The following is a 20,476-nucleotide window of genomic DNA, read 5'->3' on the forward strand; positions in this document are numbered from 1 at the left end:
ACAATACATCAAGCAACAGAACGGAATCAACAGAGACAATTGGTTGACATTGTCAAAAAGATCCACGATCCACAGCAGTAAGGGAAACGACAATAGAGTGTGAAAATTAACTTTGAATTTTAACTTAGCCAGTTATAACTTAATAACAAATTTACAATGTCAAAATTTTCGTACGACTAATTAATAAAAATATACAATTTATCTGATACGTGGGATTTGTGATATAACATTGCTTCCAAAGAACTTATCATACTTTACAAATGATGATATAATAACTTTTCTTATTTAGTAAAACATTTGTTTTAATTTGGTCCAATATTAGCAAATGTTCACAAATTCCTAGCGCACCTGGTTCATGACAGCCGAGATGACTAAACAAGTGAATATATATTTTTATATATATGTAGTTATCAGAAAGTTTTAATAGTTGGTCTATTGCAACAACAAACTCGGATCTGGGTAAAGATTGAAATTAAATCATAAAATAATAATTAATCACTATTCAACATGACATTCGTTTGTCTCTGGGGCGCAGAGAAAGTTGGAGCGGCCCGTTCAATTGTGAATTATGATAGTAATTTATTATGAAATCCGCGCGACTCGACACGATTTGAATAATTGAAAATGTACTAACATTAATTTGTTACTATGAAATAACAACATTTCTTTTTCTTTGTAATAAATTGAGACACTGAATTACATAATATTAAAAATATTAGTCAGGACACAAGATGCGCTGGCCTACCCGATGCGTTCTGAGTGACCCCAACGCCGTGGTCCCCTCTGGGGTGCCTTTTTGCCAGGTAATTCCAAGAAGCGGCCGCCTATGCGAGGTAAGAGCACGGCAGCTTACTGTATGTAACAAGTTACTATGCAGCGGCCCGTGCGGAGGCTCCTGAAGGAGTCTACGAGCTACCAGCTAGACAATAAATCTAAATTAAGCACCATCTATGCTCTGCCCCCTCAAACGCACTGAATCTGTAAAGTCCACTCAACAGCGACCATGTTATAAGCATAAAAGTAATCACAGTGCCACACCATGTGTCATATGTATATAATATTTAATTTGTTTCCAATATACTCATTAACGCTGTATTTATTTTCAATCCTCGATATAGTATGTATACACAAAACATGTAAAGTACGGGATTGTTATCACAGCTGTAATAAATAACCGCATGTAGTTAACTTAAATTGAGTTCGATTTCGAATAGCGTAGCCTCGCCGTGAACAACGTAATTAAGTAGACAAAGTGATAATATTTTGTGAATAATCACGTTGGACCACGACGTCTGCAACTGTTATTAGTTATAATAAACATTTATCCACTGCAGTTCCATTTATTATATATCACATTGTTATAAAAGGTTTTCATTGTGTTGAATTTCTATGCCGAGACGGTAAAGTGAATAAAAAACGTTTCGCGTCGGGTCTTTTATCCTGTAATGAAAGGGACTAGATAGAAGCCTTCAGTTAACTACGAACTGTTAACAGTCTATAAACAACGTTCGCTGCGGGGGCTATTGTTGCGGTATAGATTTCCTCGCCCGTGCCGCGTTACTTATCGATGTTTCGAACGCGCCATTCGTGGTGTCAGATGGCATTTCAATTAGCATTTAAATGATCAAGTAACTATAATGTATTTAACTAATAATTAGCATACAGCACGTCTTCAGGTAATTATCGGTGCGTATGCAAATCGCCGTCTAACCGTATGGGTTTATACGTCTAATGCAGGTCTAATGTAGTTTGACTATTGGATCGAGTGGATATTGGTAATTGTTATTAACCGGCATAATCTGTTCGGAATGGATTCGCACAAATAATTCCAGATTATAAACTGATTGACGGCTTAATCTTTATAAAATCAAAATAGGTTCAATAAAAAAAAGGTTAAGTTATCATTAATCGATAAACTTACATTGCACTTTGACCTCAGCTGTAGCTTCGATGACGCCAAGCACACTCGCAGCTTCACAGGTATAGTTAGCCGATTCTCTGATGTCTTCCAGAATGAGAGTGTTTACTCCCAAAGGCGGGTTATCCTCCGGCGTCAACCATTTTGTAAGCCCTATGTGAAAAGGACACCATATGTATATAATTAGAATATAAAGGGAAAATGCCCTTGTAAAACACAGTTTTGTAGGAACACGCTTTATTAAATCTGGTGTATAAAATGTATTTATTTATTTATACACTTCTTAAATAATGTATAATGACAAACTTAATGCCGAAGGAATAAATGCATTATTGTATTAAGTAATAAAATACAATTATTGTGAAAAATACGTTATCAAAAAGAAATATTACCTTTTCTCCATTTGACGGTCGGCATTGGTGACCCGAAGGCGACACATTTAAGTGTTAGATTCCCGCCGAGCATGACTTCCGTTTTTGGAGGCGGGGGAATCGAAAACTGCGGCGCCACACGTCTCACTGTTGACAATAAACTCAAGTATAGTTTAAGAAATTACGATAAGGATGTTGATTAATATTAATATCTCTTTCTCTCTCGTCTTGTTTTGCGGCACTCCTTCAGCATGGGTGATGATTCTTAAAGGCAGTGTTCGTAGGTATAAAGCTTCTTATAGAGATAAATTTAGCTCATTTGTCAGCAAGCATCTTTTAAACTTAATAGGTGTAACTATTTCCCATCAACCTTAAAATAATTTAGTGTATGAATTCGTCAGGCCGATAACTTTTAACAGCATTAAGTCTGTAGGGACAGACGACAGTCAACAAAAAAAAATTAAAAATGTAGTAATTCGAATATTAAAAAGCTTTAAAGGGACAACTCTGTTCTACCCATTTACAATCAACCTGTATAAAGTGATCACTATGAAATATGTTACATTTTTTTTTAATTAAAATGCGACAGTTCAACCACTTTTAGCAGTACAAAGTTTGTAAAGTTTGTAAATAATTTTGTTTAATAATATATGAGTAATACAAACTTTAAGTTATCATTACGCTCTTATCTTGAAAACCAATAATTTAGGATGGGCGTGTACCACCTTCGTCTTCATCTACACTTTCCATCAGATGAGATGGAAGACAAACGCCTATTCCAGTATAATTATAAAAAAGGGGTTGTACATCAATTGACAGCTAAATAACTATACATTCAAACCTTTTGAAGCCAGTTTATATGATTAATTGACCGAAAATAGTTGATTTAAGTGTAATAAAAACAAATATCTCGTTATAGAGTATAGGTCCTTTTTATACATAAGTAGCTTTACGAGAGTATGTCGTAATGTTTAGACCTGTTCAACCTTCTATTTGGTTTTTATTTAGAGACTTCAAAAACTTTTGAGTTCAACATAATGAATCTGTTTTTCAAAGTGCGACAAAAATATAATTATGTATGCAAAAACTTATTTAAGTGGTGGCTGATCTAATCAAACATAAAACACGATAAAGCTTTTAAACGTGTACGGTCTATAAAGAAAACATTAATAACTTTCGCATTGCAGAATCGTTCAACGTTCGTTTTCAAGAAAAGCAATTTGCATAATTATTATTTTTTTTCAAGTAAAGATCGCGACCACGTAGCGTGGCGCCGCCACCGTTAAATATTGCGGCTAACCGGGCGGTCGGCCGGAGCAGCTCAAGTGCCCGTTTTGTAAGCGCCACAGAGTAAGAAAAGATAAAGGTGGAAAACATTTGCCCGGTCCCCATTATGTTAATTAGAGTACGCGGGCCCGTGGTCGTTACGGATCGCCGCACAAACCTAGTATTTAATCGAGCCTCTTTTTGTATAAAAATAGCATGAATCACAAAGTGTGGGGGGACTTTGAAACTACTCGCTGTACGTTATATTGACGCGGGTTATTACTTTGAATTTAGAATCTTGTACATTAGTTAATTACTCGTGAGGGTGAATGTAACCCTATCCCTTTTTTATTTACAGAAATTATGGACACTTTTTCCCTGTTTGTGTAGGTACGTACATCGGTACCAACGAGTCTGAAATTAATATTAGTTTTGTACTTAATGCTGAGAATAGTAGTTTGTAAAGCGCTCTTCAGCTGTAGAACGCCCACTACTGGACATAAACGTCCACCACAGTTTTCCAATAAAACCAGTTGGGATCCGCCTTCATCTAGTCTCTTCCCATAACCTTAACAGGATCGTCTGTATGACGTGACTTTGTAGGTGGACGTCCTATGTTGCGCTTGCCTATCATAATTACATGGTCACTATACATACTAACATAATACAAACAATTTAAAAAAATCACTCGAAAAATGTAGATAAGATTAAAATGGCCTAACTTAAACACAAGGAAACAAAAGAACTCTTGTGACGTCTTGCTGCTTTATAGCTGATGTCATTCAAAATTGGCAATTTTTTTATTTAGAAGACGTTACACAAAAGAGGTTAGATTATTTTCTACAAGGAGCTCGCTGCGAGGGCATAAACTTTCTCTTAGAAAAGATACATTACTTTTATCTACCACATAAATCCAGCACGTATTAGCGTTTATGATATATAGATTTTTGTGTTGAATGAAATTAATTTCAATTGTAAAATATCTATTATTTACCTCCGCTACAAACTAAAAGACTACTCATATATTGATCAAGGTGCACAAGGGATTTTGACGAAAATAATTTAATGCAAAGGAATAACAAATTCATGATTTTTAAGCACAGCACCTAATTACCACTTTAATCTTTCTTTTTAAAAGGATATTAATTACTTAAAACAAATAACCCCTAAAACAGAAGCTCCCAAACACCGCGCTGTATTAATTAAGGTGCGACAGAAGCGTTTGGCGTCGGCTCGGATAAGATCACAAGACCTCGCGGACCAACGTCGCCTTCATCTTTTACTGACATTTACTTTATTGACGATGCAAGTTATAGGCCGACAGCGGCGCTTGTGTTGTGGAATGAAACGATAACACAATTTATTTCATCGAATTTAATTATTTATGTCTATTTTATAAGTGATATTTTTGAAACGGACCTTTTAGGTAACGTAACAGAAGCCGTAGTTCTGTGATAATTTATGAAGCCTAGACGCGGTCGTTTATGATATGCCTTATAAAAATACTGAAGGTCACCGATAGAGCAATGGAGAAAACTATGATCAGAGTTTCATTAAGAGGTCCGATCAGAAATGAAGACATCCGTAAAAGAACCGACGTTACGGAAGTTACCGACATAGGACGAAGAATTTATGTCTTTGTTCTAAGAATTTTGTAAATTATAATTAATATAATTAAACAACACTTCAAGACTTCTCGTTACCGGAGCTTATTCTACGTACAACGAACCAAAAACAATAAATAACATATTTGGTACTGCTCGGTTGTCTACTGCTGGCGGTACAACTAAAGCAAAGTGGACAAAAAAAGACGGGATAACAAACATAATATATTTCCAGTCACCTGTATAAAGTCACTAATGGAAAAACATGTTACATTAATTTATTTATTCTATTGGAATGTGCCATCTTCTGGCAGCACAACGTCTGCAGGGATAGATAGCAAAACAAAAATTATTTCGGATATGTAATACGAATTTTGTAAATGATTATTTTATTACGCTTATATATTACGTGTTTATTATTTCTGAAACTATTGATTTTCTGATAAGTTTTATTTATCACACATTATCCTATCATATATATAAACATATGGTTCCTTGTAGTTACATACGGCCGCATCGGTGCACCAGAGCTCCGACTTAAGGCCGTTGTCATTCCGCTTTTTCTTTTCGATTACACGCAACGGCTCGTTGTATTAAACGAAATTATTCTTTTCCAGAAAAACTTCCGAAGCGTTTTCGTACTTTGTTTTTGCGATTAATTAAAATTAGACGAGGCGAAAAATGTTTCTCCAGTCGCTTAATATTTTTGACGGGCGAAGAAGTAATGAAGGGAGATGCAATTTACTTTTGTTTTATCACAACTTGAAAAAGTATTAGCGGAATTATTTAAACGAAATCTCTTTCGATTGACCTAAAAACAAAAGTAAATGTTCCACGATCATTTCCTGCCATGCCTTCTTTGACAATAATTATCAAGAACCTAGAAATTATCGATTAATCAGATTATAAACCAAACTAGTTTGATATGCTATATAGTATCTTTGCCTCGTTGCGCTAGATGAAATATCCCACACATTAGACTAGCTCCAAACTTAAGTCTTATCTTTGTGTGCCTTAGTAATGTTGTATATTAAAAACTCTTTATTTGCGGGGTATATAAATATGCCGTGTATGCATAAATATGTATGCATAAATATGCCGCGAATATAGAAAACGTGAATATACGGAATTCTGATTTATATGAGATTATAAGGGATACGTTCCCAAGTGTCAAATATAAAAAAAAACAAATATACATAAAAATATAATTAAATGAAGTTTTTCCACATTGAAAAGTGTTACTCGATTACAATGTTTGTAACGAAAGTGAAAGACGAAACAAAAAGATGCGAAAAGCGGCCTTTACCATAGAACGGAATGCCAACATTTAAATATATTTTTTATTCATTGAGTTATTTTTTTATTTTGTAATTTAGGTTCTCAAAAACACCGATCGCGGCGGAGGCGGCTTATGTAAAAGCCTTCGGCGATATTATTCAACAAATTTAGATAATAATAATAAGATCTATTTTACTTTTTTATTAGTCCATTTGACGGCATTTACAATGGATATTACTATGGATATCTATTGGAATTATTTATATTATTGTGTGTACTTATTGCTTATTATCTTTGAATAGTGAAAACGCCCACGAAGAAGGCCTGCCTAACGAGATTTTGCTGTACGTAACAATAAATTATAGATTTTGACTAAAAATAACAAAAAACGTAATTTATATTAACTAAAGTAATTTCGTAATTATTTAAACCTTTAATTACTAAATTTTAATGATTACACTATAATATATGTGATTATATATATATAGATTGCCCGGAAGAAATTCCTCTTAGCGATAAAACAGTTCATTTTTAGGAGCAATGTAGAGGGTGATAGATTACAGATATAAATTTTTTAATGTGGTGAATGTATTGTTCATTACTTGTCAATTAATGTATGGTACACCCTGTTCAAACATCAATTGTTTGAGAAATAATAAATAATGTAATGATAATATAATAAGATAAAGAGTTTTCAAAATTTGGATTAATTCATATTAAAATTTATTATTGTTTACTATATGTACTGTGTATATAGTAACGTTACATATTTCAGAGTGAAAACTTTCTAATCAGTGATAGAAAATAGGTGTAAAAGTTTTAGCTTTTGTTTTGCTGCAAAAAGTGTTATAATTTCAATTCTTTAAGGATTTTATATTTATAATCAATCACACAGTATAATTATAGGCATATAAGAGCCAATTTCTCTTGCAAATTAACAATGTAAATATAAAAATATATGTATTTAAAGTAATAGGCACTATGGTGTCTTCTTAAAATATCTAGTTCCAAACATGTTTATTATTTACGTAATAAAAACAATTTATTAGCATGATTAAAAATATATAAAAATATTAATAAAATTGTTTACGTAAATAAACATTAGCCATAAAAAAGGGTGTCACACTTCTGACATTGACGGAGGTTGGATGTCTAGTCCATGGTTAAAAACACCTTTATGGCGAAAACACGACAAGGAAATGAGACAATAAAATAATCTCTTCCTTGACTTTTTTAATGAAATAGAAAGGATATGGCGGTTTCAATAAGTTTACCCAGGTCTTTGATTTTGTTGCCAAATAGATGCAAACAACCATTGCTATACAAATGACATATCATTATAAGTGACAGATGTCAGAGGCGTGGTGATATACTTATTAGATCTTCTACAGCATCGTACTACACCGAATATGACTGGAATGTTAGGTATGCCCTTTCGGCCAGACTGTACATTGCTACCAGTTGGATTCCTGGTTTGTCTTGTGTTAATAATATAAAAAAAATACGAAGTTATTGCGGAAGTTATGGCAGATATTTAGACATACCATTGTATATATATATATATATATATATATATATATATATATATATATATATATATATATATATATATATATATATGAGTATGTATGCACACGGCCTAAACATATCGTGTATCTAAGCCACGATACAATATAAATTAGTCCAATACATAACTAATAGTTATTCATGGCTACCATTAATTTCTAATTGATAGTGTATATTGATTTCAGCGGCAATTTGAGAAGAGTAGTAAATTCGAACGCGCTGTTCGCACGGACTAACAAGGACCTGCAACGACAATTATAGATCCTTAAAACGGCATAAGTTCATTATTTTGAAACTACTGTTTACCAACCAAATAAACTATAAGTATATAACTACGATTTATGTGAATACTCCACTTGTTCCATCTACATCTATATAACCACGGACACATGTTTGTAAATCACAGACAAGAATATGAAAGCTGTCACTTCATAATCCTAAAACCTCTCGTGTTAACCGTTGTTAAATTTTGCTTAATATTGTAATTCACTAAATATTCAAGTTGAAATTAAAGCTCTTTGTGTGAGTGCGACCGACCTTGGCCTCTGACGCGCCGTCGTTTAAACGCATTTTCATAAAAGCCTTCTGGAGATAATCACCCATTCAGTTGAGTAGACAAAGTCAAAGGTAGACTCGTCTCGTGTCTATGTTAGCTTCAGTTATTAGTAAAATCAAGAGATTTTAGACAATGTTTTCTCTGTCGATTTACTTGGTTACATTGGGGGCTGAACAGTTAACCACAATTCCATTAAAGTTTTATCGCTCTCAATAGAGGAAATATTTTTTTTGTGACTTTTATATAAATATCGTCATTTTAGATTGTAATAATAACGAAAATGAAACAAGTGATTTTACAAAAGAGTTAAAAACTAAATTATTTATATAGTAAAACTAATAAAGTACATACAAATTTCGTAGAATTTTCTGACTTTCATCCTTTTAGCAAAAAAATTATATTTACAACATAAAAAAATGGAATCTTGTATTTACCGAAAATAATACAATAGTGCATAAGAAAAATATTTTATGCGCTATTATTGATCTATAATAACGCGTCTGTGTGGGGGAGCCTTTATTCTGCTGTCTCTTTTACGCACTTGTGGAGGCACAAGCTTAAAATATCTCTTTCAAATATATTTTCCGGGCTATTTATGGCATATGTTCATTGCTTTTTATTTAGCGATCATAACGTCGCCGTGCATAAATTTCACTTACGCGTCTCACGTGTCACGGCGAGCTGTTTTCCAGCGACTCAATAAGAATTATGATCGCATAAAAAATAATTTATCACTCTTTTACATAGTTAGAAATCCTATTACAACCTATTCATCTCTTTTTATTAAAAAGAATAAATAATGACTTATAAATATGTGATCAAAGAATAGAAGAAAAAAACATCGATACTTAATAATGTCTGACTTAATAATAATATGTCATCATCGTCATCATCATTTTAACCGTTAGACAGCCACAGCAAGTCTTAGACCTCCTCCAAAAATCGCCAAGATGACTGGTATTGGGTTTCAGCGACTTTTTGCGATTTTAACTATGTCGACTACATCTATAAAGTGAGGGTTCTGCACGTCGCATCTTACACCTACACATGACACGGCGGCCGCGTCTGCCTAACACGCGTTCAGGCGAGGGCGGTCCGGAGAGGCCCGTGTCTCTCCCGACCGACGAGTAGTCCTCGTTTCGTGCTACATACTCAATACCCCACTCATTACACTATGCACCTATACGGTTATAGTTCTCCGCGTGTAGACGTCTTCGCCGTAACTGAGGTACGATCCCCAGTGTAAAATTTTTAGTTCGTGGACCTCTGTTTCTACGGGCTCAATTTCGATGAAGCTGTACAAAGCCTTGACCGGCTAGCAGCACAACATCAAATACATCAAATAGCAAATAGCACGTCACGCATCTATCACTGATCATCACTCGAATAATAATACAATAAATAATGAGGCCTTGCAGTGGGCGTACATTTGCCTTAAAAGAAGAATAAAAAATAACGAATAAATACTAGTATGTAATATTTTGAAACGCGATTAAAAGTCGTATCACTTTCGTATAACTTTGAATTTAAACTATCAATGAAAATTGTTATAATGAGACGATAATATAGTTGCTACACATACAGCTAACCTATGTATATTATGTAATATAACCTATGTTATATATGAATATTATCGCCTTATTTATCTAATTCGACCGACGACACTGTTTACGCGAAAAGAGGATAATCGTCATGTTCATGGATAAATTACTTCGTGTCATTTCTAAAGTGCAGCGCGTTGAGAAACTTCGCCGCAACTCTCATGCGCTGCGTGACTGTACGAACCCTTCATGATATTATTCCTGCAGGTGTATGTCCGCGTCTGTCATGTAATTCTATCCATAAAAGCATTCCGCAATGGTTTTTCATATTGAACAGTTATGCAGTTTATTTCAGACCACATAGTTTCATTTCAGTTATGATTGGCGCTAATAGATGGCGCTAGTAGGAGATTGCCTCGCGTTATCTTTTCATATGGGTAGTTGTGTATAAGGGCACCGCTTGGTTGTGTCAAGATCATACGAGATAAGAACCGTTGCTGGAGTTTCTACAGCTACTTATAACTAAATGCTAACGCTTTCAGAAGTGGTAGTAGTGTTATGAGCAGTGTTATGAAGTCGTGGTATGTTATGTCTTTGAGTCATAATGCTAATCAGGTATTTTCAACGAGTGACGGTTCAAGCCGAAGTCCTTTCGTGGAGGCTCCTGGGCGTGGTTACACTATGAAGCGTCCGCCGAAGCATCAAAGAACTCCGCGCCCTCTTAATTCGGTGAAATGTTAGTGCATAGCGACCCAAGCGGAGAATCTTCCCAGGGACCGTTTAGTTTCACTATCAGAGAGAAGTCGTAAGGCTAGACACCATCTGTGCCGCCTTGAACCCGCGGAATATTCAATTCTATATGGGCAGCAGTGAGAGATCAATAAAAACAAAATTATACTAATAAGAATCAACGAATACCTGACATATGTTTTATAGATAACTGTACAGCGGACTGTACCTGAAAGTAAATTCTAATAATACTATTCCACGGCGTTCACCATTACGTAGAATGAAATTCAGACACGGACCTGTCACGAATAAAAAATACATCTGCTTATTTAACGAAGATCAAAGAAAGAAAATTACAATCAAGAGCCCGTACGTTTCCGCCAATGCCAACGACAATGGCTTCACGAATAATGAAACGAAAACAAAGACTACATTATACCTTCCAACAATCGCAGGAACAATCGCTAAAATAAGTATTAAAATATCCCACAAATACTGGTTTGTTTACCAGAAAAATTACAACATATTAAGTAAAGATAAAAAATAAATCCTAATTAGTTAAAGGTGTAAAAGTTTTGAAGGAGTTAATAAACGTTGGCCGTCAATTAATGTATATTATACAATTAATATATATTAATGTATATATAATTGTTTCAGAAATAATAAATAACGTAATAATAATATACATGCGACAAGATACCGAATGAAAGGAAAAGCGTTTTCAAAATTCTAATTACTACATATTAAAATTAATTATTAATAACTACGTCCTTTCAGACTTTGTACTGCTAGAAATCATTGCACATCTTTATCCAATAACACTGTATATTTCACTTCACGTGATAACAAATGCATTGCACGTAATGACGTATACTATGTAATATAACTGGATTAAGTTTTCACATATTATTAATAAGTTTGTATACATATGGTCAGGTAGATTATTTTTAGAAGGTAGTGCAATAAAAGAAAGACATGGAAATAAAATCAGCACGTTTCTAATACTTGCAATAAAAAGTGTCAGGGGTATATCTAATCATTATAACTCAGCCGCTTCGAATCAACGTAATGAATGTTTCGCGTGAAGCGGCGGCAAGCGAGTTCCAATCCGGCGAACCCGTCCATTTATTGAGCCGGGCAGTTGTTGAACTTGAAGCTAATGTCAATAACCATTAATAACAATACTTTGATCGACGCCCTGGCAAGTGACCAAGCTCTGCGCCAAGACAAACGAACGGCTGAATTAATAGCAGGTCATTTCAACCCCACCTCGTCCTAATACCCTTATAATGGAGACTTGTAAACGTAAATTACAATTAAAGCTTCGTCAGTGTCCGGGGAATATTTTGAATTACAGTCATCTATAAATCCTTGAGCGGTACCATAACACAAATAGTATATCTTAAGTCCGCCTGTAAGCAAACTCTAATTTTAATACAATAAAATATTTTATCATTAATCTTCCCCATGCACCTTACACTTAGATTGTTAAAAAGCAATACAATACGATAAAGATTAATTAATTAATACGCGGCGGACTCATACATAAAAACTTAAATTCAAAAATTGAAATAAACTGAACAGTGAAATTGTTAATAGATAAATAAAACATTTAATTCGATTGAATTTAATAATTAAGATTGCATTCGTTATTTTATATAGAACCCATTACGGTTCACAAAAATATTTTGTTTTTGACAAAAATTAAATAATGTTAAAAATAGTAAGTAAATGTAAAAGTTAAACAAACCTCTGTTGAATTATTAGATAGAAATGATTAAGAAATACCTTCGTAAATAGAAGCTGAACGATTGATATGAATTGAGGAATCAATAAAGATATTTAACCTATATTGATCGGCATCCTTAAAGAATTGAATAATTGAGTTTCGTCGTTGTCGTTCCAGCACCATAAACACCCACTGCAAGGCATTGGCCTCTCGCAAACATATCTATGGATAGATATACCATAATCGCTACGCTTGGCAAGTGAGTTGGCGATCACAGGTATTATGGTGCGCAGTAATTTTTATGAGCAGCGGCAATAAACGAATATATCCCGGGAATCGAATTCGCGACCTACGATCGCAAGTTTTAGTCCTGTACCGCGGGGCTACCATGGCTCAATAGTGTTTACTAAAATAAATATTGTTGAACCATTACGTGACGAGACGAGCAGAGATCGCCTCATAGCAGCGTAGCACGACGCAAGGTACAATATATGCACAAATAGTAATAAATGAATATAAACAAGATAGCTATGTTCTCAGGACTAGCACTAGAAATTCAGATTCTAAGTAGTAATTCTTATATGAGCAACTGTGTACGACACAAGACACTTTCATGTTATGTTTATAAATGATCATGTAATAAATTTAAAAGGTTTATTCATCAAAAACAATTTTTTTAAGTTTGCGAATATATTACTCTATCTACTGTTTTAAGGATATTGTAAAGGTGATTCCGGAAAAACCAGAGTTTTTTGGTGGGCTGTTCTTAGATCAGGCCGCGTTTGGAAGTCTCGTAGTTTTTATGTTTAAGAATGTAATAGAGGAGTTCAATCGGAATCTAATTTAAAATATGCTTTTAAAGTAATCTGTATTGTAACGCCTAATAATTATCACGCGATAAATTTATAAAGTTATCAAGCTCTAACACAGTGTAAGCCATTTTTTTCTGATAATAAATGTTGGACATGAATATATTATAAAAAATCTTGAAAGAGTTTTTGGTTGATGCTTCTCAAAAGGAACCTATAGATAAATAAGTCGCTCGCGTACTAAAACAGTATTAATTAGCGACAAACAAAGCAAATTCAAAGTGTAATATATTTTTATTATACCGAAATACGGTTCTATTTATGAAAACGTTAATTGAATATAAAAGGTTTAGCTTTTTAAAAGTAAACAAAAACAATTTGAGTGCTTTAAAATTTCATGCTGCTTTCTGTCACGGTAAAATGACAATTCATTTTTGAAATTTTTTACGAGAATACTTGTCTTTGGCGCATAAATAAACATTTTAAAGTTATTTAAGAACAAATTCTTATTTTTAAATACAAACCTCTCATAATATGCGCTAATCTTTAGTCATTTTTTAATAAAATAATTTTAACAATTTATTACTTATTTTAGTTATCTATAAATAATGTGGGACTGTTAGAAATTAATAATAATAATAATGCTGGTTCAGTTTTGGTCAGCAGTGTATGGTGTGTGGATGAGATGATGATGATGATGATGATATCAATTTTTGTAGGTGTGATAGCCGAACCTCGGGTGTTATTAACATATAATTGGTAGAAATTCTACAGCTAACATTGCAGCCACTTTCCACCTTTTCCACATTTCGTTCCAAAGTATGATTTCAACTGATCACTGAGAACTTGACTTTCAGATGAGGAACGATTTAGTTTTTAACGATCAAATCACTGCATTCTTAACACGAAACGAGTGAGATATATATGTATCTCCATAAAACTATGACAGATGTTTCCCTGCTGCAATGATGTAAAGTATTTTATGAAAAATTATACACCTAGACGAAAAGTGAGTCCAAATGAAACTGCAGGTGTGTGAGTGCTCTTACAAATGTAACGGCACGACGCGGACGGTCGCACTTATCTAAACGTGCCAGATAGTTAGCGAGCCGACGAGTGTGGCGCGACACTATCTGCGAATATATTGCGTATATTATTTCCGCCAGGGCGTCCGCCGCGTTGAAAGTGGTCTGTCCCGGCTCTAATAAAGGAATACAGATTTTTTTCATCTTCTTGTAATGGAGGTGTTCTTTTTAATTTACCTCATCTTTGTTTTTATCTTTGATATTACGGTTTATATGTCGTAAAAAGCCTTGTGTCGAGCTTGAACAGGTTTAATAAAAACGACGAAGCAACTAAAGTTCATTTCGCTGAGCTAAGTCAATGGGATTAAAAAGATCAATATCGTCATTGTCAGCCCATATATATTGCGATATTATTACAGCGGTAATAACATGTTCACTGCTAGATATAGGCCTCCCTTATAGGTTCTCAATAAGATTCGTAGGAAGCGGTCTGCATCCAACATCTTCCGATGACTTGATAAAGTCAGTTGTCCAAGTTGTGGGTGGACGTCCCAAGCTATGCTTGCCGATCTGTGATCTCTACTCCTGAACCCAAAGGCCCCTTGGGCGATATATTCTGCATAACATGTTGGCTCTCTTACCTCTCTCTTTTCTTTTTCCTCTTTATTCCTTCTTTTATTCGATCTGTTACTGAAATTCCGAGCATACCCTCTCCATTGTACGTTGAGCTATTTTGAGTTAATAAAGGCCGACAGTAGTCATCACTGGTAACACACATTAGTCGTAGATATTCGCTTTAAGGCATTAGCTGGATATTGATCCAGAAGATGTTTTGTAGTTTCCCGATTGCTTCATAGCCGAGTTGGATTCGATGAATGATCTCGATCTTAAAATTGGGCTTACTTAGTTTTAATTGTTCACTCCAGGTACACATACGAATCGATTACTTTAACCACTACTGTACGGCGCTTGTTGGTTACAAAACCATACACATAGCCGAGCGTCAACTATAGTCGACAGCCGTACTATGAACGTGCACAGCAAGAAATTTTAACCTTTCTCTGCAATGACAGTTTATTATAATAACATTAGGTGAACCTAATACGTATCTGCATCAGGTTGTAATGTAAAGCAGTCACGTCACAAGTGTGTTAAAGAGAAAGACGCTCTAAGTGTTGCAGCAGATAAGAGGCGGCTGTGGGCTTTCACTTGTTGACATCGACTGTAGTCGACGCCAGTACCGAAGTGGTCAATCAAGTCAGCGACTGATATTACGATTGACACGACATCGACGTTTCCCTAAGTTTTCTTCTCACCCATAATCGTTATAAGAACAGAATATAACCCAATTAGACACATATGTATTTTTAAATGAATATTTGCTAAGTCAATATAAACGAAATCTACGAGTAGTGTATATAACGAATACTGACTTGACATTCACGATTTATTATAAAACACAAACAAAGACATACTTGCTTACAATTACTTATTAATTAAAATATTCTGAGTTATGAATTCGAAGAGCAAGGTTGAATTACACGTGGATGTTAACCAAGAACCAGTGACTCGGTGATCCAGTATCACGGTCATTGAACCCAGCGGTCGTTTATACACAACGAGAGGAACGTAATCAGCTGACCACAGGCGGGACGCCGACCGAAGATCATTAAGTAACAGCCGCAGCATCCGCCCACCCATTCAGCTGTGCTTTAATGCGGCCGACGCGTTTATATTGCAACTGCTTTAAATTAAATTATCTGTGCGGAAGAGTGTTAAAAATACGAGATATTGAAAAAATATTTAGCAGTAGTCAATGAAATGTGAGGCGAAAATGTGCGATAAGTTTTGTATGCGCTAATACCGATGCGACTACGGTTTACCTCATCATAAAATTAATTACACTTGCTTAAATTTTAAAATGTTTTGTAAAAGGTTCCATTCGTTTAAAAAGTAGAAAAATACGCAGAAAGGAAAATCTAATAAAAAGTCTTTACTGTCATTAAACAGTTAACTATAAACTTCGCGAGTTTGACACTTCACGCGCTGCAAATTAATATTGTTGCTTAACAGCAGCCAGCATCCATCAAACACAAAATTAATTAATTTATTTATAAGATTACTAATTATACAGTCTATAGGCATACTATCGATGCCACAAAAAGAACGTCCGAAAAAGACACTAGAATGTATATTCCCTGTTAGAGATTTAGCCTGCTATTGGTTGTAAGTTAATATAAGATATACCTTTAGTTTTTAATTTTTGCCTATAAATATCAATAAGCAAGTAATATAATAGTATTATTAATGTCTTAGTAACAAATTGAAACAAGACTTTGCGAAATTAATTAAGCTATTATGTGAAACCTAAAAATAAATTTTATTCAAATATTAAAAAGCCTAACTCAAAATAATTAAGAATAAATGCAGAGCTCACCTTTCACATACAGTGACGTAGGCTTAGAGAACTCTGTTCCGATAGAGTTCTCAGCGACGCATTCGAACTTGCCCTGATCTTCTTCCTCGCTCTTCACTATTTGTAATGTACCTGAAAGAAGAAATAATGATATTAAAATAATTAAAGGAAGCTTTTAAATCATCAAATTATTACAATATTGACGGACAGAAAACAAGTGGTATTATTAATCAACTTTTATCTTCGAACCAACAGTAACTTTTTGCTGCCATTCTATACGTAACAAAATGGTTTCGATCGTTCTAATTTTGTACCTATGTACAAAAATGTTGTGTCTGTATATATTTATATTTGCGTACATAATTATTTACAAAAGACGACCCCTATTCATTTGATGTTAAATGATCCTTGTACGCCACAGATAATTAAGTCAATTATATATCAATTAAGGCTACGTTACGTTATGTTACGTGATGACTTACGGTACTGAAACTGGGACGCTCATAGGCCTTAGTAAGCTCAGGCTCTTAACGAACTATAGAGAGAACTTCGTCGATGTCTCCCTCAAAAACCAAACCAGGGATTATGACATCTGTAAACTAATATAAATAACCGACATCGCACAGCGAATTGGCAAGTCGAAGCAGCGGGCAGGCCATATAGCGAACTGATGGCCGTTAAGACTAAGTTCCTGGAGGAGAGACAATGTATAAGCTTGTACAGCCGTTGACGTCCACACATAGAGTAAATAAATGGTGTTGTTAGTCATCGAAAGATGATGGATATAGGCCGCATCCAACCGCTCCTATTTAAAAATTATAGGGGTTGTGTATATCAAGCATTGGTAGTCCTATGTCTGAAACGTTTAATTCTTATTACTACGCGACTACCGTCACGGACTATTTCCTTGTTAGAAAATTTTTACGTAATAAGAAAAAAAAATAATTTACGACAATTACAAATAAAATGAACATCTCTTGGTATTTATTTACTATAAGACAAATATAATTTATAATTTCCCTATCGAACAATATGATTCATATACAAACGTATAGGAATAGTTACGAGTTACCAGAGAATGTATGAATTTAGTTAATTCTGCTCAACGAAAATGAGTGTAACTTTAGTATATTTTTTCAAAAAACGGTATATTCACATTCCGGCTTTATTTCTTTAATTAAAACGAAATATCATGTTTTGTACTTGTCCGTAACATTTTTCAACATAGGATGAAAAATTAAAGAGCGTGTTTAAATGTGAACCGCTCGCTTGAGGAGAACCGATTGCAGGTCGCAACGGAACGGAAATATATAAAATTTTATGAAATCCCTACCGTCGTTTCGGCGAATCGTTTGCGAATTTAATGCCGGCTTTAAACAGAAACAATTTGGAGTCTGTAAACATCCCCCAACAGTCCCCCGTCCGGTTTTATTTGCGGCCGGCGAATATATAAAGATTTATGACTTAATAACATGACCCTTGAGTGGGGTCATTATGACACTGCTCAGGGCCCCGGGATCAAGACAGGACCTTTTATAATACCTTCCCTTGGTATATTAAGGTTGTTAAGTTAAAATTTCCCCGGAAATCTGTTAAACACTGTATTTATACGCACCATTGATTTATTAACTGTCTGAACCCCGGTAATTTGTTTCGAGTTGGGCCTAATGAAATATTTTTCATATGCTCGCGGGACGCCAATTCAAAATACAAATTGCCTCACAGCGTTATAATAGTGTTCATCATTTTTGCTAACAAATAATTAACAAGCCAAAATTGCTGGTAATAAACCAATTTAAAGCCGAATAAATTGCTCAGATATAGTGAATTCGATATTTATTTCATATTTGGAATTAATCTAGTTTCGACAATGGATATATCCGAAATTAGACTAACCTCTTTTCGAACAATACACATGGGTAATTACTGTATGATCTCTAAATATATAAAGGGTTGGCATAGACCTTTAATAGAAGCTAAATACGAGACATTATCTTCAATCTAATTATAATAAAAAACACGTAAAAAACTTTATTATCATAAACTTAATTAACAAGACGATATTCATTTCACTTTTGTACCAGATTTATAGCTTCAGGCGTTTGAAATATAACATCAGTAGGGCTGATATTCAAGCGTAGGACTATCATTATAAACAAAAAAAAAAAAAAAACTATAGACGTGTTGTAAATTTTAATTAGTAGTCCATGGTTTCTAAGACAAATGTTTACTATGTACTTAGAAGCTATTTTTTCTGTTACATACGATATGCGGAAACTACAAACCCGATTAGAAATCCTATTAGCACGGCACACAGCGAGGTACGGTCTCTTTGAGTCGAAATAAACCTATTTATAATGCCGAAAAGAATAATGGAAACATGAAAACATTCTATTTACTATAATCGCTTATATCCAGATGCGATCCCTGTGATGTATATGCATCTCATTTTAATAATTCCGATACGACAGGGAGATAAGATTTGGACATGTAATTTTTAATCCATTTTACGAACAATGTCACGTTACGGTTCCTGGGCTGCCCCTGCGACAACTGGTGATAAATTGACAACTGTATATACACAGTTCAATTTAAAATATTACAATAATAATTATATATAATATATTTGATTGTCAGTATTTTCTTAAAAATAGAAAATTCTTTGAACGAATATTTACGTTGATATGTTGGTAGGGATGTTTGTCTTGCCAATTGTAATGTATCAAGACTAAAGTATAAGATCCTGCGCAGCGCTTTACTACGCAAGATTTTAATTCTCTCCGTCCCACCAATTTCAAAAGGTCTGCTTACAACGCAACACTGTATTTATACAAGGAGAAGATTCGACCAGAGGGATTTCTTTACAATATATTAAACCTGAAAAAGGTGTACGGAATATTTTATAGTCATCACTCATTTCTATTCACACATAAATATAGCTAACGAGTATAACGCTTGTTTTGTTTGCTCGCTCTTCCAAGTACACTATAATAAATCCAGATTAATAATTGATCACGTTATATATTGCTTTTAAGTCGTCTCTGTATTAACTAACATTAACTAATTAAAACTTAAAGTAATATACCATATTTTATTTATTACTCAGTATTATTAAAAGCTGGACAATTATATTACAAAGTCTTTTCGAATAATCCCTTTTGTGAAATGACGTGACACGATATATAAAAGGTACATGTAGACCTCATAACAAAAAACAACATTATTGTGTTATTTCTCAGCCGCCGGCTTTATCATGAGTAAAGGATAATGTGTCTACCGCGGTAGTCATGCGCGCTTACTTCATATTTGTGACATCAATAATTTTTTATATTTTTATTTACTTTTAATAGTATTATATTTATCATTATTTTATTATCAGTCGTTCTATGTCGACAGGTTGATTTTCCTCGTCCTCTATCTCCACTCTCGCAAAGATTTCCACTAGAACCAGTTGGAAAGCGGCCTGCATAAAAAATCTTTCGGCAACGTTGGCGGATTTCACAGTGTCTGGGACACGTGGCGGTATGAATCAGAAATTTGAGGTATCACTTGTAAGTTAATAACTTTGGTTTTTTTTTTTTATTAAATAATAAACGCACGATAGTCTGGTTAGCACGTCTGTTAAGGTTCTGTCAAGGTGTTATTACCTGAATTTTCATAGGCAACAG

The 20,476-nt window shown here is 34.2% G+C and overlaps 1 protein-coding gene across 2 annotated transcripts in view; it reads right to left on the bottom strand.

Annotated features, from left to right (window-relative positions):
- The window catches only part of Lar (tyrosine-protein phosphatase Lar), a 457,256-nt gene that overhangs the window by 26,211 nt on the left and 410,569 nt on the right, over window positions 1-20,476 (bottom strand). For both annotated transcript variants that reach the window (XM_068762567.1, XM_068762566.1), the window contains exons 7-9: window positions 16,830-16,940; window positions 2,311-2,436; window positions 1,922-2,071 (exon numbers count right to left, since the gene is read on the bottom strand). In XM_068762567.1, coding sequence (XP_068618668.1) covers window positions 1,922-2,071; window positions 2,311-2,436; window positions 16,830-16,940 — 387 coding nt within the window. The remainder of the gene's footprint in view (window positions 1-1,921; window positions 2,072-2,310; window positions 2,437-16,829; window positions 16,941-20,476) is intronic.

Source organism: Battus philenor, unplaced genomic scaffold, assembly GCF_028537555.1.
Source record: "Battus philenor isolate CCGP_79_NKW_IND1 unplaced genomic scaffold, ilBatPhil1.0.hap1 SCAF_16, whole genome shotgun sequence".
Lineage (NCBI taxonomy): Eukaryota > Metazoa > Arthropoda > Insecta > Lepidoptera > Papilionidae > Battus > Battus philenor.